The following is a 26745-nucleotide window of genomic DNA, read 5'->3' as shown; positions in this document are numbered from 1 at the left end:
GGAAGCCTTCTTGAAGTGTTCTTTGCACCACTGACTTGTCTCTGTGTCATCAATCCCAACACCCTCCGCACATTCTCGGACACAGGCTGTGCAGCAGGCGCTGCAAGCACCCACAACAGGCCACCTTTAAAAGTGTAAAATAAAACTTGCGTATGAAAGGTAACTTTCTTGTACCAGGGGGATGTTGTTCCCATAGCCACTGTCACAAAGAAAAACAAAACAAAGCAAAACAAAACAAAGGAAATAAAACCAAACAAAAAACAACCTAGTTATATTAATGTTCATCTTCCTAATCATTTCCTAATCAGTGTCCTGGTCCAAATCCCTTTGCCATCTCACATTTTCAATTTACTACAATGCCCAGCTTCTGATATAAATTTTGGGACCCAAGTGTTTCTTTGAGTCTTCATTTTTCTGTACTCCAATATATAAGCAAAAATTACTAAATAAAAGTTGTATTCTTCCCTCCTGTGGTAGAATATTATCTTAAGATGTGTGACTTTTGTTTATGCTGCATTTGTTTAACTCTGTAAAGCTACGATTCTTTGCCTGTCTAAAAAAAATACCTGAAACTCTAATAGTTATAGCATGAGCGAGGATAGGTGTGGCTGGCAGGTAGAAAGTATAAATAAAAGGAGAAAACCGGGCCGGGTGTTGGTGGCGCACGCCTTTAATCCCAGCACTCGGGAGGCAGAAGCAGGCGGATCTCTGTGAGTTCGAGGCCAGCCTGGTTTACAGAGCTAGTTCCAGGACAGCCTCCAAAACAATACAGAGAAACCCTGTGTCGAAAAACCAAAAATAAAAAAAAAAAAAGGAGAAAACCAAGGAAGAGCAGCAGGAGAACAAGGAGAGAAGGACATCAGGAACTAGCCTCCCAGCCACCCAGAAAGGAGTAAAGTAAGATGTATAGAAGTAAGAAAGATAGAAGCCAGGAGGGAAAAGGTAGATGGGTTAATTCTAAGGTAAGAAAAGCTGGTTAGAAACAAGCCAAGCTAAGGCCGGCATTCATAAGTAATAAGACTCTGTAAGTATTTGGGAGCTGGAGGGAGGGGACTCAAAACAGTCAAGAGTAAAACATTACTGTTTCATCTACTGTTTTATGTCAGTTTAACTGGGGTCCCCACTGACCTTTAGAAGGAAAAGTGAAATTTTACTTATCCTAACCAGTATTAGGAAGAATGCAAGAATTCAATTTAGAAAGCTTTCCAAACTATTTTGAAGGATGGTAACATTTCTGAGGTAGCATCTGAGGTTTTCCTTGTTTGGGTTTGTTGTTGCTGTCGTTTTGAGAACAGGGTATATGCAGATTCTCGGGTCTCGAACCATGCGAATTTTGATTCAGGAGGTTATTTAAAACAGGCTACTAGTTTACCTTGCAAACGCGAGGTTCTTAAAGACAGCGTTATCTCGAAATCCCCCAAAAGTAATCCAAATCTAAGAACTTCAGCCTTTTAACCTGAGGAGGGAGAGCCTTGCCCACAACAAAAATGGGTCCTTATTGACGTCTCACGCGCCTGAGCGTAACATCCGCCCTCTCCTTGTCACATGACCAGGAACCTACTTCCGCTACGGCTGCTGGAAGGGGCCAGTCCTGGACATTCTCGCGTCTGTCCCAACCCGCAGCGGCCTCTCCGCCGCTCCTTTGCCCGGGCGCCTCGGTGCGCTCGGCCAACGGCCTCTGCGAGCGCCCGCCCGAGCGCCCCGGAGCCGGCGGGCGGCGGCCCTCTCCAGGGGACCCTCCAGCGGGCCCGGGGTGAGTACGGTAGTCTCCCCAATCGGGACTCAGGGCCTGGCGCAGCGGCCGTGACACCCGTCTTCCAGGCCGGGCAGAGCGGTCCCGGCCTTGGCTTGTCCTCAGGTCCCTGCCCTGCAATTATCTAGGGCCAGCTTCTTCACCCTTTCTACCTCGGCATCTTGTTCTGTGGAACAAAAATCGGATTTTACTGACCACGCAAACAAACAAATCTACTACTTCGGGGTTAGGAAGCGGGAGGCGCGTCTGGAAGCTTGGACCTGGGTTTTTTGAGCATCTCTTCCTCGGTCCCACGCACCTCACAGTGTGACCTTGAGCCTGTCGCGTTTGTATGTGTAAAAGCCGTGTAATTAAAGAAAGGCCTTTGGGAGGTCTGGAGCTGGCCAAAACATCCTTGCTTGCGGGTGGCTGTGCGGGCTCGCTCTTAGAGGAGCTGGGATCCGGGGCCCTTACATCCCCCGTCCTCCGTTTGCAAAATCCAGCCCTTGTGGTAATTGTAAAACACGAGAAAATGAACCAGAGTCTTGGCTTAGGAGCTGGGCGCATCTCTGCCAAGAGCAGCGCGTTCCCTGAATTGGTGGCGCTTTCTAATTGAGAGGAATAAAGCGTGAGGCCAGTAGTGCTATGCCGGCCTCCTCGGGGAGACCGTGAAAGAGAATGTCTCCCTCAGTCCCATGGGCTACTAATGAGGTTCCCCAAAGAAAACCCTTTAGGGACAGTAGGACAGTTTAGTCCTAGTTAGTGTTTATTCTGAGCTCGAAGAGTGAGGAGGGGTGTGGGGAAGGCTGTCTTTTTTTTTTTTTTTTTTTTTTTTTTTGCTTTCAAGGACTTGTGAATCGAGATAACTTTTCAGTGGTGGTGTCTGATGTTCCTGAGTACACACTTTTTACTCAGCTGCTGCTCCGGGAGGAACTGTGTGTTGCCTCCCTTCCTGTCCGATAAGGCGACCTCTTTAGGCTTACAAGGTTTTTCTGTCTGTCCTTTCTCCAGTAGATTTCTTGTTGTTAATAGATACGAGATTGGGGTTCTTATTAATTTTTGAGTTCTTTAAAAATTCTAGGTTTGAGTCCCCTGTCAACAAAGATTCTATAGAATCTCCGGTCTAATTTGTCCAGAAACTTCTCTATTTGAGGCAGTGCCATTTGCCAGCTCTTGGTGTTATTTCCTGGGCTCCTTGGAGCCCTTTGCAGCAAGTCCTCAGCTGTCCTATGTAACGTCAAGGTTTTGCCTGTTTTCCTCCAGCAGATTCCCAGTTTCAGCAGTTCTTACATGAAGGCCTTTGATCCATTTTGTCTTCATTTTTTTTCATAGTTTTGTTTTTGTTATATGTGCATATATTCATACAGCAAGTTTATGGTTCTAAGGTATTGATTAAATATTTCCTTTAAAAATAGATTTGTGAGCCGGGTGTTGGTGGCAAACGCCTTTAATCCCAGCACTCAGGAGACAGAGCAGGCGAATCTCTGTGAGTTCAAGGCCAGCCTGGTCTACAGAGCAAGTTCCAGCACAGCTTCCAAAACAATACAGAGAAACCCTGTCTCAAAAAACAAACAAACAAAAAAATCAATTTGTTATTTAAAAAATTAAAGGCAAGTTAGAGAAGAAATTACGTGTAGTGTATGGGATCACTATGAATCTGGAAAATATTACTGGTGTTCAGGTATGGCCTAGGAAGTGGATCTATGGCATCATCGCGTGTAGTGACTACTGAGCAAATTCTAGATGACAAAGCCTTAGCCCCAAATGAAGTTTATTGCCACCAAAGGATATTACCCAAGTATCCAGTTTAATGAAGAAGAAAAGTAATTAAATTAAATGTTTTAAAAATATGTTTTATTGAAACATAAAAACAAAACACTGAGGCAGTAGTATTGCACCTTAACAAAGAAGTTTTATTCACTTTGAAATGTAGGTGGTTTAACTGCAAGAGAAGTTGTCCTTTCAACGTGAGTAAATAAGACTGAATCTGAATTCAGCAAAGGATAGGTGGATGTTGGCACATTTTGTGAGATAATGTCTTAAGTCTCTAAGCTTTTCCCGTGCTTTACATACATAAATGCTGGAAAAGCGCTGTTTATAATGATACACAGAAATTAATAGAAGTTGCCTGTGGAAACCTAGATGGTGGAAGGTAAGATTAGGTAAGACATTTCATTTTCTTTATATGTTCTGCTTCCTTGTTGTACTTGTTTAGATAAGTCTCTCTATGTGACACAAGCTGGCCTTGAACTCTTTGCTTCAGCCTCCTCAGTGCTGGGATTATAGGTATCTACCACGCATATACAGAGAGAGAGAGAGAAATGTCTTACCTTACATCTCTGGTTGTTAACCTTTCTAATGCTGCAGCCCTTTAATACAGTTCCTCATGTGGTGACCCCAAGCGTAAAATAATTTTGTTGTTACTTCATAACTGTAATTTTGCTACTGCTATGAATCATAATGTAAATACCTGATATGCCGAATGTCTGATATGTGACCCCCCAAAGGGGTTGCAGCTCACAGGTTAAGAACCATTGCCTTACATGGTGACTAGTCACAGGGCCCTGTCTGTTAAACTGAAATGTGTGGTGAGCTTGAAGTTCTTTCTATGCTTATTTTGTTTCTTATTGTAAAGTTTTATATCTTTGTAGCTTTTATTTGAAGAATTTCCAGCTAAGTCTCTAATTATGGCATCATCTAGCTTCTCAGTCACTGTTTTTCTCCCTTAGGGACAAAAGTGGCTCTCAATCTAGCACATGTACATTGGAGCAATTTAAGGATTTAATATGAAGCACAGAAGCAGATAGTGCCAAATAGCAAGCCCGTTGTTTCACATTTGTAAGTACAATTTTTTCTTTGGCTCTGTTTTCTTAGTCTTTAAGGCATCTGCATGTCAGTTTCTTAAGAAGCAGACATTCACGCAAAAATAAAAGCAGCTAATTGGCACTCATAATCTGACTAGGTCTGCCACACTAAGCAACATCCAAGGAGTGTACTGGAGTACGTTTCGGGTTTAAAAAAAAACAAAAGGATGATGAAGACATGTATATTACCTTAACATAGTTTACAGAAAAATGCCTTTGGTTAAGACATTTATATTGTCTTTAATGTTTTATTTCTTTTGATTCATACTTTGCTGGGAGCTCAGTGTAATTTGACTTCCTTTTCAGGAAACCACTTATGCACCAAATTTTTAGGCAATCTCAATGCATTTACTTTTACCCTTGCATTTTCTTTATGATTTTTTTATATCCCACTGGAATGTGGTTAGTGGGGTTTTCTGGTAGCCATTCTTCCCCCAGTCTGACTACACATTTCCTTATGTAATGATAGAACTTTCAGTTACTCTAACTGCAAAATCATGAAATAGCAACTAGGCTTAAAACCATCTTTCTGACTTGTGAGGTACAGTAGAGTGACAGTTGAGACATTTGAAATTTGCTTTCTCAAATCAAGCCCTTTTAAGTAAATAACTATTATTCATAGTTCTCTTATAAAATGAATTGTTGAAATACTGATTTTTATTCTTTCTTTTTTACAGCTGGAAAAGCAGTGTCCGTGTTGTTATGTACACCTCCAAAAACAGTTCAGATCTGTAGGGGAGTTGTTGTGTAAAGTAAACAACTACAGGGTAGCAGTACTTAATAGCTATTGTAGACGTGTGTTTGCTCTGTTAAGATGAGTAAGAGAACTGGCAGTGACACATCACTAGGAAGGTCAGTGACATTTCTTTCAGTTGAGCTGGTATTATAGGTTGGACAGACAGTAGCTTAAAAGCTGCTCGCCATAAGCTCTTTTATGCTTTTCTTAGCATTTTTTATTTGGGGGCAACATTCTTTTGACTACATCTCCCTAGAATCAAGGATCCCTCTCCAATTTAGAAGGTTACTCAATGCATTTGTACTATTTTCCCATCAAAGATACTTGATGTTTCTCAAAACTACAATGTATAAATATGATATTAAATGTAGGTTAATAATGTGAACATTTAACCCCTTAAAATGAATGTGTACATTAAGGACTTACTGGTGTAAGTCATGTATTTGGCATTCATTACATCTCAGTCATCACATCCATTTGCAGTAAGAAGTTTTGATATGCACTATATGATTTTTGAGGGAGCTATACCTTTTTTTTTGGTAAATTGAGCATTAGCCTTATTTACCTTTGGGCTCTGATTTTCATTGTTGAGGATTTGTTTCATGCACGATGCCCATTTATGACTTATTGCTAAAACATCCAGGCAATAGTCCTCCACATAATTCTTTTTTTTTCTTTGCAGTTCTAGAGATTGAGCCGGGGCTTCATGCATGTTAGGCAAGCATTCTCCCTCTGCACTCTGCTCTTAGCCTTCTGGTTGGGAATTTTTAACTTTATTTCAGGCTTTTTTTTTTTTTTTTTTTTTTTTTGGTTTTTCGAGACAGGGTTTCTCTGTGGCTTTGGAGGCTGTCCTGGAACTCACTTTGTAGACCAGGCTGGCCTCGAACTCACAGAGATCCGCCTGCCTCTGCCTCCCAAGTGCTGGGATTAAAGACGTGCGCCACCAACGCCCAGCTTATTTCAGGCATTTTTGAATTGTATTTTTGCTTACATGCTTATTTGCTTACATACAGAATGCTTGTGTGTGTGCGTTTGTATTGTGGTTATATGATACTCTAGAAACTTGCCCCTAATCAGTGTCCTCAAGGCTTGTTTTTAGATGATAAGTCAGAGCTTTATGTTGAAGAAAGTGTATTCATTGTTTGTTTTCCTTTTGCTCTTTCTACTGTAAGCTATTGTCTTCTGACATCACTGCATAGAGGAGATTGACATTTTCACACGCAGTTACCTGATCTTAATTTCCTCCTTCTGTAGGGTGAGTGGGGCAGCATTTCCTTCTCCCACTGCTGCTGAGATGGCAGAAATCAGTCGAATCCAGTATGAAATGGAATACACTGAAGGTATTAGTCAGCGAATGAGGGTCCCAGAAAAATTAAAAGTAGCACCACCAAATGCTGACCTGGACCAAGGGTTCCAAGAAGGAGTTCCAAATGCCAGTGTGATAATGCAAGTCCCAGAGAGGATCGTTGTTACAGGTATCTCACTGTTGATGGAGAGTGTTCCAGCAAAACTTTGAGTTCTTTATTTTTATAAACATTTTAGGGTCTTCAAAATATTGAGAAAAGGTATTTTCACAAGTCTTATAAATGAATGTAACCCCACCGTCCTGATACAAAACATTGTTGTCACCTCAAAAGGCTTCCTGTTCCCATTCTCCATCATTCTCAGTCCTTCAACTCTCAGGAGCCGTGATCTCCTTTCTGTACATAGACAGTGAGTTTGTCTTTCTTGGAATATCCTATAACTGGAGCCCTCAATATATTCTGCTTTGCATGGCTTCTTTTACTAAGAATGAGTTTTCCTCCCTTTTTTTTTTTTTTTTTTAAACTTCACCAGCAGGGCTTTGATGCTAGGAACGTATGCATTCTAGGCAAATGCTATACCTCTGAACTCTCCTTACTGCTGCCCAAACAGGGTTTAGTTTTCTAAGCTGCCCTTGAATTTGCCCTGCAGAGCCTACAGCCCTTGTGCCTGCCATCCTTCTGAACTGCTCAGGTTGCGGGCCTGCCCCACCAAACCCAGTTTATTTTTCACTTTATTTTTTATTTTGGGACAGAGACTTAATGCATCCCTGAGGCACTCAGGATCCTCCTGCCTTAACTCCTGAGTGCTGGAATTGCAGGCTTATGCTGACATCCATGGCTAGTGGAATGCTTTTTTGAGATTCTTACACATTGTTGCAAGTATTATGTGTTCATTCCAGTTAATTGATAAGTAATACCTTGTGTGCATACGTTATCATTGATTTATCCATTGACATTTAATGGATATTTGTGTTGTTTTCTTTTTGAGATTCATAGGATGAAGTACATATACATTTGTGTGTAAACTTTTAGGAGTACATACACCTTCATATCTCTAGAAGTGAAATGGCTATAAGTTAATATGTAAGCTTTTAAAATGTTGACAAATTATTTTCCAGATAGTGTGCCATGTTTCTTTTCAGTTAATGACATTTGTGAATTTTAGTTGCTTTATAGTCATTTCCCTAGTGACTGATAATTTTGAACATGTATGCATGTGTTTTTGACTTATTTACTTTTTGTATTAGTTACGTTTCTATTGCCTGATAAACACCATGACCAAGGCACTTTATAGAAAGAAGGGTTTATTTAAGTTTATGGTTCTAGAGGGATAAAAGTTCACCACTGTCATTTGGGGAAGCATGTTAGTAGACAGGTGTGGTGTCTGGAGCAGCAAGCCCAGAGCTCACATCTCCGACTGCAAGCCCAGAGCAGAGAGAACTGGGAATGGAGGAAGGCTTTTAATCTCAACGCTCCCCTGCCATACTTCCATCACCAAGGCCCCTATCTCCTAACCTCCCCAAATAGTGCCTTCACCTGGGGAACAAGTGCTCACATGTGACCAAGATTACAGGGGACATTTGTCATTCAAACTAATATTTTGAACTCATATTCATGTATTCAAATGTTTTGCCAATCTGGAATTTTTCATGTTGTAAGAGTTCTTTATTACTTAGAGACAGGTTGCTTGAGTTTTTTGTTTGGTTTCATTACACACACGCACACAATAATTTATGCACCACAGTGTTAATATTTATGAAATATAAAATGCCAAAAAGAAACTACTGCTGTCAGGTAGGTTGTAATACAAATCTGACAAGAGGGTAAAAAGCCTTAATGAACAGCACTGTGAAATTCTCCCTCCCCCTATTATTTCCCTAGGAAATAATGAAGACATTTCATTTTCAAGACCAGCAGATCTTGACCTTATCCAGTCTACTCCCTTTAAACCTCTGGCACTGAAAACACCACCACGTGTGCTCACCCTGAGTGAGAGACCACTAGATTTTCTGGATTTAGAAAGACCACCTCCAACTCCTCAAAACGAAGAAGTAAGTACAGCTACCATCCCTATGTTGGAAAGAATATAGGGAAAGGTTAAAGAAGAGTTAAGACGTGAAGCGCGCATTAGCCATATATATGATAGAAGCTTTTCCATATGGCAATATTGTATCAGTTGATTTCACACACACACACACACACACACACAAATGAGGGCGGGGTGAATAAAGTTTTAAAACCAAGTCTTACCTGTCTGTAATGCACAGGTTTGGCTTCTTGGTTTGCTTTTTTTTTTTTTTTTTGCTTTTTTTTTTTTTTTTTTTTTTTGCTCCTTGTAGTTTTGTGAGTATCCTTGGATGAAGTTTTCTGTGTTTTTTTAATGCTCAATAACTTCTAAGCTACTAAAAATATTCTGTCCCTTACCCTCTTTTGTGCCTTAACAGATCCGAGCAGTTGGCAGGCTAAAAAGAGAACGTTCCATGAGTGAAAATGCTGTTCGCCAGAATGGACAGTTGGTCAGAAATGATTCCATGTGAGTAGAATCACAGCATTGATTCTTTTTTTTTTTTTTTTGTAGAAATCATTGTAGATTTTCTTCTGTGTTTTGTCTGTACATACCTTTTTTAAATCTCAATAGTTTTTAAAATCTGTGTTACATCAGTGGATATCACCTTGTACTTGTACTTTTTGTAGTCGTACAATCTGACAACTTTGTTGTGACAATTTTTCAGTCCTGTTCTCTTCTGTGTATCTGTCACTTTTATGGAAAGTGAATAGTCTTTCTCCTTCACTTTTGGTCAGTCTTCATGAACTCATCAGGAACCCTTTGTGATGTCAAGCATCATGTTAGCTTCTCTGGGAACTCAGCAAATATCAGGCGATGACACATCTCCTTTGAGAGCTTACAAAATATCTAGAGCATGGTACACATCCTTACAGTTTACCATATTAAGTTGTAGTTTAAACCTTACTACAGAGTACAGTGGTGCAGAATGGGCTCTTACGAGGGCAGGGTGTTAATATTCAGAGTTGAGAAGACTATTGTCTTTGCTTTGAAAGAAGCCTTATGAACAAATTCACTGGCATCTCTAACCAGTCAGTGAAGTTGTATCTCAAATGTAAGTTTTTGCTTTGCTCTGTTCTCTTATGTTGGGTGCAAGGGAAAACTGAGTTCTTCAATTGCTTGGAGAGTCTCACAGTAGTTGCAGTTATCCTGAGGGATCCCATGGAGAGTCTCATGGTAGCTGCAGTTATCCTAAGAGATCTATAGGAAGAAGTTGAATTAATATGAATATATGTCTCCTTTATGAAAGACTGTCTGAAAGGCTCAACCATTATTATCTTGATTTTTAAAAAATAATTCAATGTATGTTTTTCTTAAAGTGTCTTGTTGGCAGATGTCAACAGACCCATGAAACTCATTTTTCTAAAATTGTTTCCAAATATACACATAGTAAAAAGACTCCACAATGTAATCTTATGGCTAACGTGGGTAAAACAACTCTAATTATTTTCTACTTGTAATATATACTTTGTAGGGCAAAAGAATCTTCTAATTGGCTTTTCTACTATTTCAGTTGTGACTTGCTGTTTAGGCTCTTAATTGACCTTTTATACCATTAAAATGTGCCTAGCAGTGGTGGCGCATGCTTTTAATCTCAACACTTGGGAGGCAGAGGCAGGCAGATCTCTGTGAGTTTGAGACCAGCCTGGTCTACAAGAGCTAGTTCCAGGATAAGCCTCCAAAGCCACAGAGAAACCCTGCCTCGGAAAAAAAATAAAAATAAAAAAGTAAATGTGATTACTTCGGTATTGTATAACCTTTTCACAAAGTATATAGTATTGATGCCTGAGTTAACTATTAACCTTAGTGCTATGAGGAACATATACAGAGAGCACTAAGGTTAATAGTTAACTAATTTTCTTTAAATTGCCTTTATGGCATTTTCTATATATCAATAAAACCAAAGATCTTGAGATTAATAGAAGTTTGCCCACTCTTCTCATACCTTTGTTAATTTTATAATTTATAATTGTATTCCTATTTAAAATTTTCCTATGTCTGATTAACCTTAGGGCTTTGTATAATGTACATAAAATGGGCATTGTTCAATAGGTAAGAAACAATCCATGCAGCTATAGTTTACATCTGCTACAGTAATTATTGAACTTTCCCTTATTTCAGTCTGGTTTTTTTTAGAATAGTATGAACCATTATGCATGAACCTTTGTCTGTCTCCACTCTAGCTTACTTTACAACTCATAAAGAGATCTAAATGGGCAGGGACTTTGTTTCCTTAATCACTTTTAAGAAGCAGTGAGGTTGATTGTTGTCACAAAAATGAATTGTGACAGTAGAATCATAGTAGAATCATTTTCTTCGTTATAAAAGCTGAATATGTAAAAGAAGCATAATTATTATTTAAGGTGGCACAGATCAGATTCTGCCCCAAGAAATAAAATTTCAAGGTTCCAGGCATCGATTTCTACACCGGAGTACACGTAAGATTTTATCTGCTCTATTTTTCCCAAGAAGGGATTGCTTTAATTTTGCAGGTTTATGTTAATACTAATCTGTTTTACCATGTAACTCATATATAATCCCCTAACTCTCTGTTCTAGTACTTCTCCCTCAGGATTTCTCAAACTGTCACTATATAGTTTAAGTGGGACCAGGGGCAGCTCTAAGGAAGTTTTTTATGTTTTGGGATATAGATGAAAGGAAAATGAAATACTTTCTGTACTTTTCTGAATTTTGCTTTGGTTGGCCTATGAGTTCTCTGCAGATTACACTTAGCAAGGTTCAGCAAACCCAGTCATGTTTTTACACTTCAACATCTTTCCTTGTTTTATTTTAATCTAGAGAAAAATGAAGTCTTAACACTGGTTTGTCATTGAAATTGTTTTTTTTTTTTTTTTTTTTTGCGGGGAGTGGGTTTGGTTTGTTTATGTTCTTTTTCTTTTATTTCCCTGTGGAAAATTATGTTTGGAGCAGTCCTTTGAGATCACTAAACTCTTGGTTTCTATAAGCATGGCAAACTGTATAAGAATGGCTGCCCATCCTGACAGTGAAGCATTTTAGTGTGAAGTGTAAAAATTCTAGCATGTGCAAGGCTCTCGATTCCCAGACTCAGTACTCAGCCTGCACACACCCATGCATGCAGTCATGGCTGTTCCCAAACAGCTGGGGAAACCAAACTGACGGCCAACGACTCATCTCTTCCTCTGGTTCCTTGCAATGCTTCTAAGAGTTACTAAGTGGCCTCAGTAACAGCAAATTATGGTTCTCTCTGTTTAGGGTCCCCAAGAGGCCAGGTATGGTGACACACTTTTAATCCCTACAGAACAAGGTAGAGCTCTGTGAATTCAAGGCCAGCCTGAAAAACAAACTGATTAGTTTCAGGACATATATGCTGAGACATTGCTTAGAAAAAATAAAAATTAATTAATTAAAGGTCTCAGAGAAATTAGCAGAGTTTGTGTCTCAATGAAATGTAAACAGGCTAGTTCTTCAACAAAGACATGAACTTCACAGTTTGAGAAACATCATTCCTATGAAAACCTGTGGAGAGAGCTCTCCTACTTTGAACTTTCCTCTTAAAATGAGTTGTGCCAAGTCACTGATTCTCATTTCGTTCTGACATTGACTAGCCATTGTTTACTTAACCCTTATGTGTAAGAGTCTGTGAGCATGAGATAGAGTTGTTACTAATGAAGTAGCATAGTAAGCATGAGTGCTTCTTCAGAAGTTTAAAACTTTTATTTAAAATACTAAATGGGATTTTGCTGTTTTATAACATTAGTAGAAGCATTTTATTTTATTAAATTATGTACAAGGCAGTATTTGTTTAAATACCTGACCTTAGTGCTTTGCAATGTGTTTGTATTTTTTATAATAGTTGACTTGTCAAAAATTAAACAATAAGCTGGGCGTTGGTGATGCACGCCTTTAATCCCAGCACTCGGGAGGCAGAGGCAGGCAGATCTCTGTAAGTTCAAGACCAGCCTGGTCTACCAAGCGAGTTCCAGGACACGGTCCAAAACAATACAGAGAAACCCTCTCTCGAAAAACCAAAAGCAAACAAAAAAAATTAAACAATAAAAACAAAAACGTAACTAAACCTTGGTTAGATAGTGAGTGGACAGAGGTGAAAACCTAACTCCAAAATCACTCTGTCCCTCCACAGTTGATTCCAGTAGAGGATGTTATAGCTTCTGTTAGAGTGGTAAAGCTATTTTTCTGTTGTTGTTGACTTCAGTGAAATTTATTGTTTAAAATGCACACAAGAGTACCTAAAGTTGCTAACTTATTTTCCCAATTCCTATAATTTTATCACCTTACAATATAATTAATCACCTTAAAAGTAGTCCTTCCTGTTCTAGGTTTTTTGTTTTTTGTTTTTTCTGTGTCTAGAGGTCTGTCTTCTAAATTTCTTACCAAGCTTGGAAACTTTCATTCTTCTTTGAGAAACAGCCAGAAAAAAAATGCTTTAGTAGTATTGAATACTACTTCATGTCATGATCGGGGAATGTAGCTTGGTAGAGGGCAGACTTGCTTGGTATGCATAGGTTCCTGAATTTTATCCATGGCACTGGGGGAAGAATTTTAGGGCATTGTTTTGTTTTGCAGGGCTTCATCATTTACTGTTATACATAAATATTTCTATTAAATTAGTTAAAGATCATATGAGTTTTTTCTTGTTTATGACCATATCACATTTCATATGATCATAGAATCTTAGAATTAGAAGAGATACTTAGAATTTATATTTATTTATTAATTTTCCTGATATGCATTAAAATTAGTCATTAGGAATATAGTGAGGACCTGTAGATTATTTTAGAATCCAGCCTTCTGTTCATTGCAGAAACTTGTGTGCCATTGATCTAAAGTTAGTTTGTGCTTGACTAGTTTATTAGGTGATAACTCCTTCCCTATGCATGTACATTCAGATTTCTTTTTCTCCTCTCATTTCTTGCTTTTTCTTTCCCTCTCTCCTTCCCTTCCTTCCACCTGATCATCTCAGATATGCTAAGTAAGTACTCTACCAGTGAGTGATGTTCTAAATCTGCTTTTTTAATTTAAATAGTAAATAACTTTATTTTCTTATATTTTAATGAGAAAAATCCATTAAACTATTATAAATCTGGAATCCACCAAATGACATTGTTGCTTTACAATTCTAAATCAAAATACTAAAAATAAATAATACCCTCATTCTATAGCTAGTTTACTTATTAATGGGATATACAGAAATGTTCATTGTGAACCCTAAAATTAAAGAAGGAGTGCTAATTTGAAACTTGCCTAACAAAATTTAGCCAGTTTTGCTGCCAGCTTTCTCAAGCAATGTGTTTTTCCCGTGGAGGTGGTGTACATGGGCAGTTCTTTCTTCCTCTATTGGAATATCAGTCTGTCTTTCCATCTCTGTCAACTTATTTTTCCCTGTGTTTCAGCCGCAGGGGGGAAGGGTGACTCCACTAGGAGTTTGCCTGCTGTGAGTCTCAACCTCAATGCCCCCCCCTTCTACTCCCCAGTATCCCCAGGGTGCAGTAAATAGTGACACAGAACTTCAGTTTAGAATCCTGCCCCTGGTGACATCTGTGAACATGAGCTCAGCCTGGCTTCTTGCATGCAGGCCCTTCAGGGCTTCACTGTTCTGTCCAAAGGATGTTTATGTGCAAGCCCCACACATAGGCTGCACTCCAGCCCTCTAGTTTTGTTTAGTTTGCTTCTGCTTTCTTTTCTTTCTCCTTTTTTTCTTCTCTCTCTCTCTCTCTCTCTCTCTCTCTCTCTCTCTCTCTCTCTCTCTCTCTCTCTCTCCCCCTCCCTCTCTTCCTCTCTCCCTCTCTCCCTCTCTCCACCCTCCCTCTCTCCCTCTCTCCCTCTCTGTTGTTGCTCCTGTTGTTTTGCCCCCAGGTGTGCTAGACTGTTTTTATGGGGTTTGCCAAGTCCTGTGAATCAGATTATACAGTGACTGTTATACGTATGTATGTATGTATATTTAAGATTATACATTGATTTTTTTCCCCCAGAAGATTTCCAGTCTCTACTGACATCTAGAAACTTCAGGTTGTCTTGACATCATTAGGCCAAGTTCTAGAATTTCTGTATATGCCAAGATTTGACTTAGATTTTTCTCTTCTAGTCTTTGGAAAGTGCAGTTTTCATATTTATGGCACCTTTCTCTTTAGATAATAAAGATATTTGAGAGTTACAAAGTTAAAGGTTGTGTTTTACTTTTGAAACTCTCAGGATATTAGGTAACTGTAACTTTCCTTTCCAAAATTTTCCTACTTTTTTTAAATTTTAGTTTCCAGACTAGGAGATCACACAGAAGATTTTTTCCTGTATGCAGCCATTCATCATGGTTCTGCTTTTTTCTTTTGAATGTCATACACAAAGATTAAAATTAGCCTAGCTTTGGTGGTTCATGACTTTAATTCTCACTGAGGCAGAGGCAGGCAGATCTCTTGTGTTTGGGACCAGCCTGGATTACATAGTTTCAGGCCAACCAGGGTTACATAATGAGATCCTGGCTCAAAAAAAAAAAAAATTGAGGATTACCCTAATGTGCTTTGCTTCTGGAAACTATTGAATGCTTGACTTAGAGTTTCTGTAAAAGGAAAAATCAGTTAAATGTTTCAGTCTTAAACAGTTCTCTGAAGATACCAACACAGATATTAAGAATTTAGGCCAGAACTATATAAATAGCTTTGTCTAAATGTGATCAGTACACACACACACACACACACGCACGCACGCACGCACGCACGCACACATATATATTTTAAAAAATTGTGAATCTCAACTCCTTAATGCAGGAATAAATAATCAGATTATTGTCACTGAGAAGCCAAATAGTTGTTCATCTGCCATCGTGATAACTTTAGAAGTGCACTTGTCTTCCTTCCTTGTAAATCCAGACCTGGGTAGTTTTATGTTTTAGTCAGTTAGCTAATTAAACAATCAAAATGCAACTAGAGTTCTCTGGGGTTTTAGCTCATCATTTAATTTATTTCCCATCATAAACTCAGCTTGTTTCATTGTCTTTGTGAAGTATTTGAAATGGTGTCTTTGTGAAATCGTGCTGGATTCATGTGTTTAGATGTTGATATTTACATACAGAATTCTGTGTCCCACTCTTCATCATCCGTAAGTCCTGTACAGTGTTGATTCCTGGGTGTTTGCTTTACTGAATTGACACAGATGAATGATACTGAGTAAGCAATGCCTCCTTTGTCTGGTACCAAGCCGTGACGTGACGTGAGCCCACTCATCGCTAGATGCTTTCCTCCCAGTTGTTCCTTCTGCTCAGTTCGATCACTGGTGTTACATCCTGGCTGCTTTGTAAAAACAATGCCAAGTGTTTTTAACTTTTTCTGTTTGTTCTCTTGGTAGATTGAGGGTGGGAAACGTGGGCAAGAAAACAGATTAAAAACTGCTCTGTCTGCTGAAGTTTTATGAAAATCTGACTTGAGTGTTTTTCTCTTCATTTGCTGTGCTATATGAACAGTGTGACACCATCGCCACCACAGGCTCGGGTCTGTCCTCCCCATATGCTACCTGAAGATGGAGCTAGTCTTTCCTCCGCCCGTGGCATTTTGTCGCTTATCCAGTCTTCTACCCGTAGGGCTTACCAGCAGATCTTGGATGTGCTGGATGAAAATCGCAGGTGACTGGCCGTCAGTGGCTTTGCCGCTTTGTTACGTATGTTTTGGCTCCTTATTTAGTGGACTGTGGTGCTGTCTTTTTTGTTTGCTCCTTTTAGTCTCTAAGATGCAATGGTTTGAAATGGCTTGCTTGTTTTCTTTTCATTTGAAAATTATTGTCCAAAATTCACATTTCACAAGATTATGTTAGCTTTCCCTCAGTTGCGGAAGGCATTGTTGCGGAAGGCATGTAGTTCTGCACATAAGAAGTGTAACAATTTTTTTCAAGGGCTTTGCTGGCCTGTTCTAAGTGCTTGATTCCACTCGGAAATATGGTAAAGGGACTGTTGGACTGAGTGTAACATCTAGGACTTGAGCATACTAGTTGTTTTAATTTGATTGAATTACCTATACTAGTGATAGGAGTGAAGAAATAAAGCAGATAGGAGATGTTGCTGTTGCTCCCAATATACTTTCCTAAGAGCTGTGGATTCTAGGCCCATACTAGAAATGCTATGTGCTATTACCATTTTTTAGATAATGCTGGTATTTTTTAATATATTTACAGATAACACCTCACTTTTGAACATCTCCACGTAGTATCATTAGAATTGTACTTCAGCTTGTTTAAACAAGTAAATTTTTTCAATCATTTAATACATCTTTGTTCTTTGCTTTGTTAGCTTACAGTATTTAAAAAAAAAAATGGAGTCCCAGAGCTTTGACATCATGTGGGACAGTCAGATAAGCTTCACTCCAGCTCTGAGCATTGGTCTAGTGGCTTTGAAAGTCGGTGTTTGCACTTTTGTCTTCGTTTTATTAGACTGTTAGTGTTTGCAGATTTGAATTAATCCCAATAAGTTCAGCCTTAATTTCTTAACCTGATGTGTCTGGCTTGCTCAGAACAAACTTGTTCTTGGTGCGTCTTTAGTCCTCCTAGAACCAGCTCTTCACCTGCGCCAGCAGTGTCTGGATACTTATTTTGTAGATCCAAGGCCTTCTGTGTCCCCCCAGGTTGACATAACGGTGTGTATTGGGTCATAAGACTTCACACTATAGTGAAAAAAGCTTTAAGGCCTGTGGCATCAAAGACAAATTATATAAATATAAATACTGTGTGTGTGTGTGTGTGGAGAGAGAGAGAGAGAGAGAGACATAAACTCTTAGTTGTTGGTTCATTTCTTTCTTTCAAGGGTTTAGAGTCCCTTTTCTGCTCTCTGAAGCTTCGTGGACTCTTGACTATTTGGAAGCGATAAGCATCAACTGGGTTCAGAAGGAGCGGTGTAGATATAGGGAATCACTCATTCAGTCTTGATTCTCCACTCAACAACCAACTGCATGCTGGCCTTAAGCATATAACTTGTGACTCTTCTCTGGACCTACTTTTCCTCATCTGTTGAGAAGGTGAAGAGGGATTATACTTGGCTGCCTAGATTCTTGAGGCAAGTCTTCTGCCCTTCACCGTTACTTAGAATGTGGGGTTGATGGCTTCAGAGTTCCTTTTTGGTGCAGGTGGAGATGCTTGGAGATAGTGAACAAAACATTGACCTTAGGAGCTCAAATTGGTAAAGGCTGTCTCCACCTTCTTTCACACCGTTTTTTTCCTCCACCAGATCTCTTCTTCAGCCTTCTCGTTATAGTAACTCCTTAGAAGAGATTGCATTCATAGGTCAGAATTTATCATGTCTGATGCCATTATAGTGAAGACATCTGGATGAAAAAGTCATATGTAGGTGAAATCACCTACAGGATGACAGAGCTGCCGTCCGCTGTTACTGTCCCACCTTCTGCCAACATACCCACAGCTCAGATGCAGTGATGTGGCACTTGGAGAAGTGTGAGAAAAAAACTGCTTAAAGTTCAAGCATACAAAATCTGAATCTTATTTATCAGTGTAAAATTTGTATGCTTTTACTATGAAAAACTACTTGGAACATTAAGTGAACTAATGACTTCAAAATTATCATATTAATCCAAATAAACGTTCTCAAAGAAAGCTCTAGATGTGATGGCTTATACCTTAATTCCGACAGTTGGGAGTCTGAGGCAGGAGGATTTCCCTGAGCTCACAGCCAACCCTAGGGTACAGAGTAGAACTTTGAATCAAAAATCAAAAGAGAGCTGGGCATGGTGGCTATGCCTTTAATCCCAGCAGCACTCAGGAGACACTGATGTCTGTGAGTTCCAGGTCAGCCAGAGCTACATAGTTTCTAGATAGGGTCTCCTCAGCCTCACCAGTGCTTTTATTACCCAAAAGGGTTTTTTTGTTTTGGCTTTGTTTTAATAATACAAAGTTTAATCAGAATCTTAAATGCTAAATCAGTTTTTCTTTCTGTATGGAAGAGGTTGGCCTAATTTTTCAAAGAAATGGGAATGTGAAATTTGGATAATGTTCTACTTGCATGATTATAAAATAATACTGCTTATACAGTTTTCAGCGCTTTTATGTTCCTTGCTGTTCATCATTTTTTTCTTTTCTGTGTTATTGCTCCTGGCTATTGTGTTAATGAAATATCTTTGCCCTTGGGACTGCACATTAAATACAGCAAGTTTAAACTATAGAAGTATTTGTCAGAAAAAGCAAGAATTTCCTGTTTGGTTTTTATTGTAAAATGATGCAGATTCCTGGTTTCTCAGCATAAGAACTATTTTTAGTTTGTACGTTAAATGGCACTTTATGCTGTACTGTGTGTGTTTTCTTTCTCTGGTGAATTTGATGCGAGTAATCTAAAATCAGAGTTAAGCACAAAAACCAAGTGAATTCCTAGATACTGTTACAAAAGTTCATACACACAAGTTAGTGCTGAACATTGAAAAACTGACCAAAATAGCAGGAATGAGGATTAGATGTTCTTTGTCCAGGTGACAGCAGTAAAGCATTGTTAAGACTTGTCTTTTGCTGGGCAGAAATTGCCCATCCTTTTGTCAGAGCTGCACATCTCATTCTTGGTGTAAAATGTAACATCTTCTAGAGAAACCTAAATCTGTTACATGTAAAGCATTATTTAAGTGTTAATATATGAGTTGTGCATAAACTTTTGTGGGGTGGCTGGGTTATTTTTAGTTTTTCTTTAGCAGGTTGTACTAGTTTTTGAATGAGTAGAATAAGAAACCAGTATATGAATGGTTTCTATTTTTGGCAAATATCCATAAAATATATAACATGGAAGATCATAGTTCATAGAGTATCTAACTTTTCTTCTTAAAAAATGCTTAATACTTGGTCCTCCAATCAACCTGTTTAATTACTATAATAGTTGATTTTTTATAGAAAAGAAATACGTTCTCTTAATTTAGACCATTTACTCAAAAACGTCAGTATACAAATTAATGCTAAAGTTTGGTACTCTTAGATTTCCTTCCCTTTTGCCATTCTAATTACAAAATACACTATTCAACTATTTCTTTTAACATTAAATCATTCTTATGGTAGAAACTGGTGCTTAAATGAAGTTTCTAACTTTGCCAAATACCTGTCTAATTTACTTTTATATTATATGTATCAATTGCCAGTGAGAGAAGACAAAATGAGATACGTTGTGAAAGGTAACTGTATTGTTTCTTGCTCTGCATTTGTAAAAGGGAAATCTCTGTGGTGGAATATGTTCAGTATGGCAGATCATTTTGGCCATATTATCACACTCTTTAAAAACCTTTAGGCAGCACACAGGAGTGGCTTCATTTCATTAGCCATTCTCATGTTTTTATAATTTAAGTAACTACAGTTGCATAGTTTTCCTTATTTCACAAACTAGAAGTTAGTAAGACTTAAAAACCTATCTGAAGGGTGTGTGATTTATCAGCCCTTTTATTCTAGCCTAAAGGTACTGGTAGTCACTTTAGGGCACACAGAAACTCGGCATTAAATTTTTCCTTTATAAACTGAGTTGTTTAAAAAAAAAAGTCACTTTAGAGCTAGGATTGTAGAGCAGTTGAAGTGCTCGATTAGCATTGAAAAGGCCCCAGTTTTGCTCCCCAGCTCCACATGAAGGGTGTAGAGGCAGGAGGATCAGAAGTTCGACATCATCCTCAACTCCAAAGAACTTGGAGCCAATGTGTAGTATGAGACCTTATGTGAAAGAAATAAAAAAATTAAAAGCAGAAAAAAAATAGTGGTTTATATCCCAAAATTGTTACACTGTTAGAAAAGGATAGAACATGTGTTTCTAGACCCTGTGATACTTGGCATTACAGGTACAGTGAGGCAAACCTGATTACTAAAAAAGTGTCCCTACATGGGCTCTCCTCTCAACTCTTTGATTATTGGTGGAGGTTTAGAATGTTTATTGATTTTAACCAATTTAATTGGCTAGGTTCCAACTTAACCAGGTAGGAGACTAATTGTCCTCTCACACCAAAGCATGTTCTGAGACTATTGAGAAGCCCCACAAAGTTTTCCGGTGCACCTTGGTCCTCAGCAGCAGCCTTGTATGTCACTCGTGGTTGTCTCAAGTTCAGATGCACTCACATACTGATTGCACTTCTGAGTCCCTGGATCTTCTCAGCTCTTTTTTTCCTGCTCAGTGCTTGAACCGACCCAGCTGCATTAAGACATAAGACTTATTTGACTAATCAGAATTAATGAAGCAAGAGGGAAGGAATTGTGGGCAGTGGGTATTTCTTTAAATTCCTCATTTGTGTTTATGAGCAACCATGATCATGCAGGTGCTGGTTTTATGTTTTTAAAGCGGCTAGTGACTTTGTTTTTCCAATTTGAAAAGAGGAATTACACTTTTTAAGCAGCACCATAGAGAATTATATGTTGGTGCTATTTTGTCATGTTAGTTCTTTTGTTTTTTCTTAATTATGAAGTGTTAAATTATGAATGTCATTTACAATGGGGAGGACACATGAGACGAGGATTTTCAAAGCATTTGAGGGATATTATATTGTACTGAAGCATACAATATAATCCTATCTGACATTTATTTGTCTTGTTTTTGCTTTATTTTTGTACTTCTCTGTTTCCTGATTCTGTCTTGTGTCTTCTGCAAAAACCTGCCCTAGACCTGTGTTGCGTGGTGGGTCAGCTGCCGCCACTTCTAATCCACATCATGACAACGTCAGGTAACTTGAGACTTTGTGATTACCAAAGGGCACACATATTTGATGGAACTTGTATTGTGCAGGACATCGTAATGCATGCCATAGCCATGGTTGTATACATGTATACAGCCTAGGCCTCTGCAGCTTTCTCCTAGGAGAAATTTTGTATTTTGCTAAGAATGGAGATGATAATTAGTTCTGACATTTGTCTACCAGAGTATGAGAACATTGTATAATAATTAAAATTATGATTGGGTATTGTGGCACATGTCTTTAATCCCAGCACTCAAGAGGCTGAGGTGGGTGAATCTCTATGATTTTGAGGCCACTCTGATCTATATAGTGAGTTTCAGGCCAGCCAGAGCTACATAGTGAGGCCCTGTATCAATATCCCTTCCCAAAAAATTATGGCATAGTGTGATAAGAATATCCTATACTCTTTATAGCAGTAGTTTAATAGCTTTATAAGGAATCATGCTAAAACAGAGAAAATATATAATCTTAAAGCTTGTCTTATGTATATATCTTTTTATCACCTATTGATTTGAGCCTTTGTCTCTTGTATTTACCCTTTTCATATTATCAGATATGCTTAGCCCAAGTCATGAAGGGACAAGGAGCAGCAGGTACAATGTATGCTCTCAGGGGCCAAAACCTTCAAGTAGTTCCCCTATCTTCTGCAAGGACACAGAAGATAGATGCTGCCACTAATCATATGTTACCACTCTAATTTTCCAAGCCAGCTTTAAGTAGAATTGTGCTGTCACAGTGAGTTTCTCTTCGTCATAAGAGGCTGGCATGTTCCTAAGCAAGAGAAAAGGGAACCATCCATTTGTTGTTAATCTCATCCATGTTGCCTTGGTGATCCCTGACCACGTGCTGCTCGTTTCTTCTTCATCTTAATGTAGGCCACACTAGTTTCCCCTGATAGTTTTCTGTTTGTTTTTAATACCTTTAACTTTCTCTGAAGGTGTTTTCAGTGAGTGGCATGGCAGTAATTGTTAGAGTTTTTAGTTCTGAGAGATAGCTTTTGTTTACAATTATTTCATACTTTTTGTTTTTAATTGAAGATGACATCTTGTTATGTACTTTTTTACAAATGAAAAATTATCTTTATAAAACTGGTTGATTCAGATTAAAATGATAATTTTTTCATGCATACTTTGTTTCCTTGTTAAGGTTAGTTCCCTTTGTGTGGTGTGTATGTTGATGTGTATGAGCTTGTCCGTTCCTTTACCTTTGTGTATGGCAGGGGGTGGGAGGTGCCTGTGTGTGTCCAAGTGCATATGCATGTAGAGCCAAAGGTCGGCCTTGGGTGATGGATTCACCTTGGTTTTTGAGACGGGGTCTCTCGCTTTGCTTGAAACTTGCTGATTGGGCCAAATTGGCTTGCCAGCAAACCACAGGACTCCTCCTGTCACTGCCTCCCTGACACTGGAATTACTGTGCCCAGCTTTCTTATTTTTAACATGTGTTCTGGGGATCAAACTTAGGTTCCCCACTTTGGACTGTAAGCATTACTGGCTGAGTGTCCCCAGCCCTGCAGTCACCTTTGATACTGGTGCTGGTATTCTTTGATAGCCCCCTCTAGTTACTCATCTCATGTGTGACCTTGGAGAAAAGTTTTATTATTTTGAACATAAAATGTAGAAAAGAAAAATCTCTGACTCATATTTTTCCCCACTAATATTTAATAATTTGTAGCGGCAGGTTGTGGTTCTGAGGACAAACCTGGGGAGTTGCGTGTGTAAGCAAGTGTTCGACCGCTGAGCTACACTCCTAATCTTCATACTTCTGCTTTAGTATTTCTGAGAAGTTTGCTCAGTTTATAAACTCTCAGTTCCATTGTCTACTTAGGAACTGAGTTTATTTCTCTTAACTGGTGAAGTTTAAGTATTTTGAGACACATTGTTTCTAAGAGGGAAGACATAGCTAATGACCTAGCCATAAGAGAAAGTGTAAGTCAGAGATTGCTGTACATTATCTAAAAGAGGTACATGCCATTGATTATTTAAGGTGCTTTTAACATTTGAAGGAGTAGAACTTTGTGTATAGACATACTAGCATACCTGAATGAAATATATAATTCTACTTTATCCCTTTATGTAAGGTTATATAGGGAAGTTGCTGGGAATATTAAAGTAGATGATCCATGTGCCAACTCTGTGTAGCTTACATAAGAATAACTTTTAATTTTAGTTATAGTCTACTCTTGTAAAGTCTACCATGTCATTTCACTGAAATGACCATATGGAACATAAAGTAGATACACGTAAATAAATTATACTGTGTATGAAATATATCTTAGTAAAAGTGTTCATTAAAATGAATTTTAAAGTGTAGAACCCTGGTGCTGGAGAGATGGCTTAGCAAGTTAAGAATGCTGGCTGAACTTGCAGAGTCCTCAGGTTCGTTTCCCAGCACTTGTGTGGTCAGTTCATAGTCACCATCAGTAATTCCAGCTCCAGGAGATGCAGTGCTGTCTCCTGGCCTCCTCATGTACTCAAGTGGAATACACTCAGACACACACACACACACACACACACACACACATCAAAGGTTCACATTTTCTTAAAACTGTAGAAACCTGGACAAATGGAGGAAATTGCATTTCTACCTACTTATTTTTTTATTTTTATTTTAAAACGCCAGACTTGGTGGTACATGCTTATAACCCCAATACTTGGGAGGATGAGGCAGGAGGATCAAGAATAGATGGCCATATAGCAAGTTTGAGACCATCTCTAAAATGCCGCTGTATTCCCAGGTGGCCTTTTAGACATGAATACATTTTAACAAAAGTACTATTTAATCTTCTTTCTCTGCACTGTATTGGTGATTTTTCAGCATTATTATTTTATATGTAGCCTCTTGTTGACTTATTATTGAGCCAGTTCTGTAGCTAAGTATAGTTATAAGAGATTTAGAAGATTGTATACTTATTTTTGTGGGAGAATACAATAAAGAGTAAGTGGAAATCAGAAGTGAAAAACTGCAAAAGAAAGGCAGGCAGAAGTAGGAAAGTAATATATGATCAGTCTTCCATCTGTAGTTGACTTTGCATTCCCTGGCATTGAGTCTTTGTCTATAGAAGGGTGCATGGACATGGCTCATATATAACTCTTGTGTGTCTTTGGCAGTTCTGAGGCCTTTTCAGACAGGGATCCTTCCTTTAACATTGCTGCATTTTCTGCCTTGAAAAAAAAAAGTATCTAGGAAGAGTTTTTTTTTTTTTTTTCATCTTTCCCAGCATCATAGGTACTTGGCTTAAGCTACCTTTCCTTATTTGTGTCAATTCAAATGGGAATGCTTATTTATATTATTAAGAAGTTTTTTGAATACTTCTTTGAGTAGTATAGGACACAACACATGACTTGATGTTTACTCTTGTGTTTCAATATCCTATCTGCTAGGTATGGCATCTCACACATAGATGCAGCTATTGAAGGAGCATCAGATGACATGACTGTGGTAGATGCAGCTTCGTTGAGACGGCAGGTAATTACCGCCCCAAATAAAAAGCTACCTAAGCCTATCTCTGTGAAATGCTTGAGAGTAATAGTTTGCATAATTTAGTATTTTCTCTGCTATGGAGCCCATGAATTCAGGCTATCTAATAAGCCATAATTAACTTTCTTATATTTATTAAAGATTTGTTAAACCACTCAAGTGCTTTTGACCAGTGTAAAACTTTGCTACCAAAATGACTTATATAATCTGGAAAATATCAAAGAATTTTGATGTACTAATAAACCAATTGTGTGTTTTGCTTTTGCTATATGGACAGTCACTTTGGGGACCTTTGTTACTGTCATTTTAGAAATCACTGCTTTGAGTTTTCCGACTTCCTCTACATACATAGTTTGGAACCCTACCCATGAGCCCTGTCTTGTAACTAGTTCTCATGTGCTTATTTTTAATATGCATGTCTGCTATCTTTAAACAGAGGCATTCAGGGAAGGCATATTTGATGTTCTCATTATGTATGCCACATGTATACCAGAGGGCCCGCCATAATAGGTCATTTGGGGCTGTCTGTGTATTGGAGTGGACTGAGAACACAGTTATCCAAGTCCAAGACTATAAAACTGAGGCTCATGGAGGAGGCCGAGAGGAGCAGGTATCCTGTGCTCCTGCTGGAATAGACCCTCCCCTGTTGCCACCAGAACATCGCAGTGCAACAGTGTCCTTACACACTCCCTAATTTGCATTTACAGAATGGAAATGGAGAGGCATGTGTAAATCAGTTTAATCTGTTATGGGAAGTATTTTGTTTTCTGTTTGTAGTTGCATTTATCTTTATCCAAATGGAACTTTCTATGATATCATTTCTTTGACAAGTTAATGTATGATTTTTTAAATCTGATTGCTATATGCATTAGTACTATTTTGTATTTGTCTTTCACTTAGATAATCAAATTAAATAGACGTCTGCAACTTCTAGAAGAGGAGAATAAAGAGCGTGCTAAAAGAGAAATGGTCATGTATTCAATTACCGTAGCATTCTGGCTGCTTAATAGTTGGCTCTGGTTTCGACGCTAGAGGTAACCTCAGCATTCACATATATTGTCTCAACACCTGGAAATATAAAGGATTTGCAAACTTCATTGTTTCTGTCTTTGCATTGTATGCCGTTTTATAGTGCAAGCCCTGAAAATGTATTTCTTCCAGAAAACAGGGGCCTGTTCTATTACTGATCTGCATTCAGCCAGTTCTGCGGTGGCACCTACACTCTCGCCTTTTGCATGTTTTGTAAATAGGCTCTAGGTTTGTTTGTTTGTTTTTAAAGAAAATCATTTTTTGGGCCTCATCAGACTGTACAGCTAATTCTCTAAACAGAAACGACAGTCATAAAGAGTGAGTTTAGAAAACTATCTGTAAAAGAAAACAGTGTTTCTCAGATGAATAACCCATTTGTTTGACAGATGCTTTTTGTATCTGCATCACAATATTAATGTTTTTGAAGTCATAGTCTGGTGCAGCACTTAAGAAAAACCAAGCCACCTAACTCTTCTTGATCATCTGTACAGAAGGCGTGTAAAAACTCCTAATGATTCAGCAGTTTATCTGTGTGCAATATGTTGTTCTGATTTTCTTCTTAAGTTTTCTATAAAATATGTTTTTACCAAGTTCATGTGTGAACGATTTAAAAAGTAACTAAAAAATAAGGTATAAATGTAGTGTACTTAATAAACTGTCAACCAAAACAATGTCTATGGAAAGATTTATTTATCAAATGGTGCTGTGGGCTAAGTATCTTTTCGGAGTCTTCCTGTCCCAGGAGCAAGTAGTGCATTAGTGACCTGTGGGTCACAAGAGCCTCCTGGGTTTCTCAGATCTCCACCCCTTGCCTGGGCTTGTTGGCACTCTAAATGGCTTGCTAATTTATTATATCTATGCAAGAGATTC

General features: G+C 38.5%; 1 protein-coding gene across 16 annotated transcripts; it reads left to right on the top strand.

Annotated features, from left to right (window-relative positions):
* Positions 1–1577: 1577 nt before the first annotated feature.
* On the top strand, positions 1578–26543 carry Mff (mitochondrial fission factor). 16 transcript variants are annotated; one of them, XM_040753203.1, is made up of 13 exons: positions 1578–1753; positions 4462–4570; positions 5274–5448; positions 6587–6807; positions 8518–8687; positions 9081–9169; positions 11065–11139; positions 13665–13673; positions 16155–16313; positions 19804–19836; positions 21298–21357; positions 24750–24834; positions 25747–26543. In XM_040753203.1, exons 3-13 carry the CDS (start codon positions 5411–5413, stop codon positions 25876–25878), a joined length of 1071 nt encoding a protein of 356 aa, XP_040609137.1. In that variant the 5' UTR covers positions 1578–1753; positions 4462–4570; positions 5274–5410; the 3' UTR covers positions 25879–26543. The 16 variants fall into 16 exon arrangements, with proteins under 16 accessions (XP_040609137.1, XP_040609141.1, XP_040609138.1 ...); XM_040753207.1 differs by lacking the exon at positions 11065–11139; XM_040753204.1 differs by lacking the exon at positions 13665–13673.
* The last annotated feature ends 202 nt before the right edge of the window (positions 26544–26745 follow it).

Source organism: Mesocricetus auratus, unplaced genomic scaffold (genome assembly GCF_017639785.1).
Source record: "Mesocricetus auratus isolate SY011 unplaced genomic scaffold, BCM_Maur_2.0 Super-Scaffold_100010, whole genome shotgun sequence".
Classification (NCBI taxonomy): domain Eukaryota; kingdom Metazoa; phylum Chordata; class Mammalia; order Rodentia; family Cricetidae; genus Mesocricetus; species Mesocricetus auratus.
The sequence above is the reverse complement of the archived record's forward strand: the minus strand, read 5'-3'. Positions and strand labels throughout refer to the sequence as shown.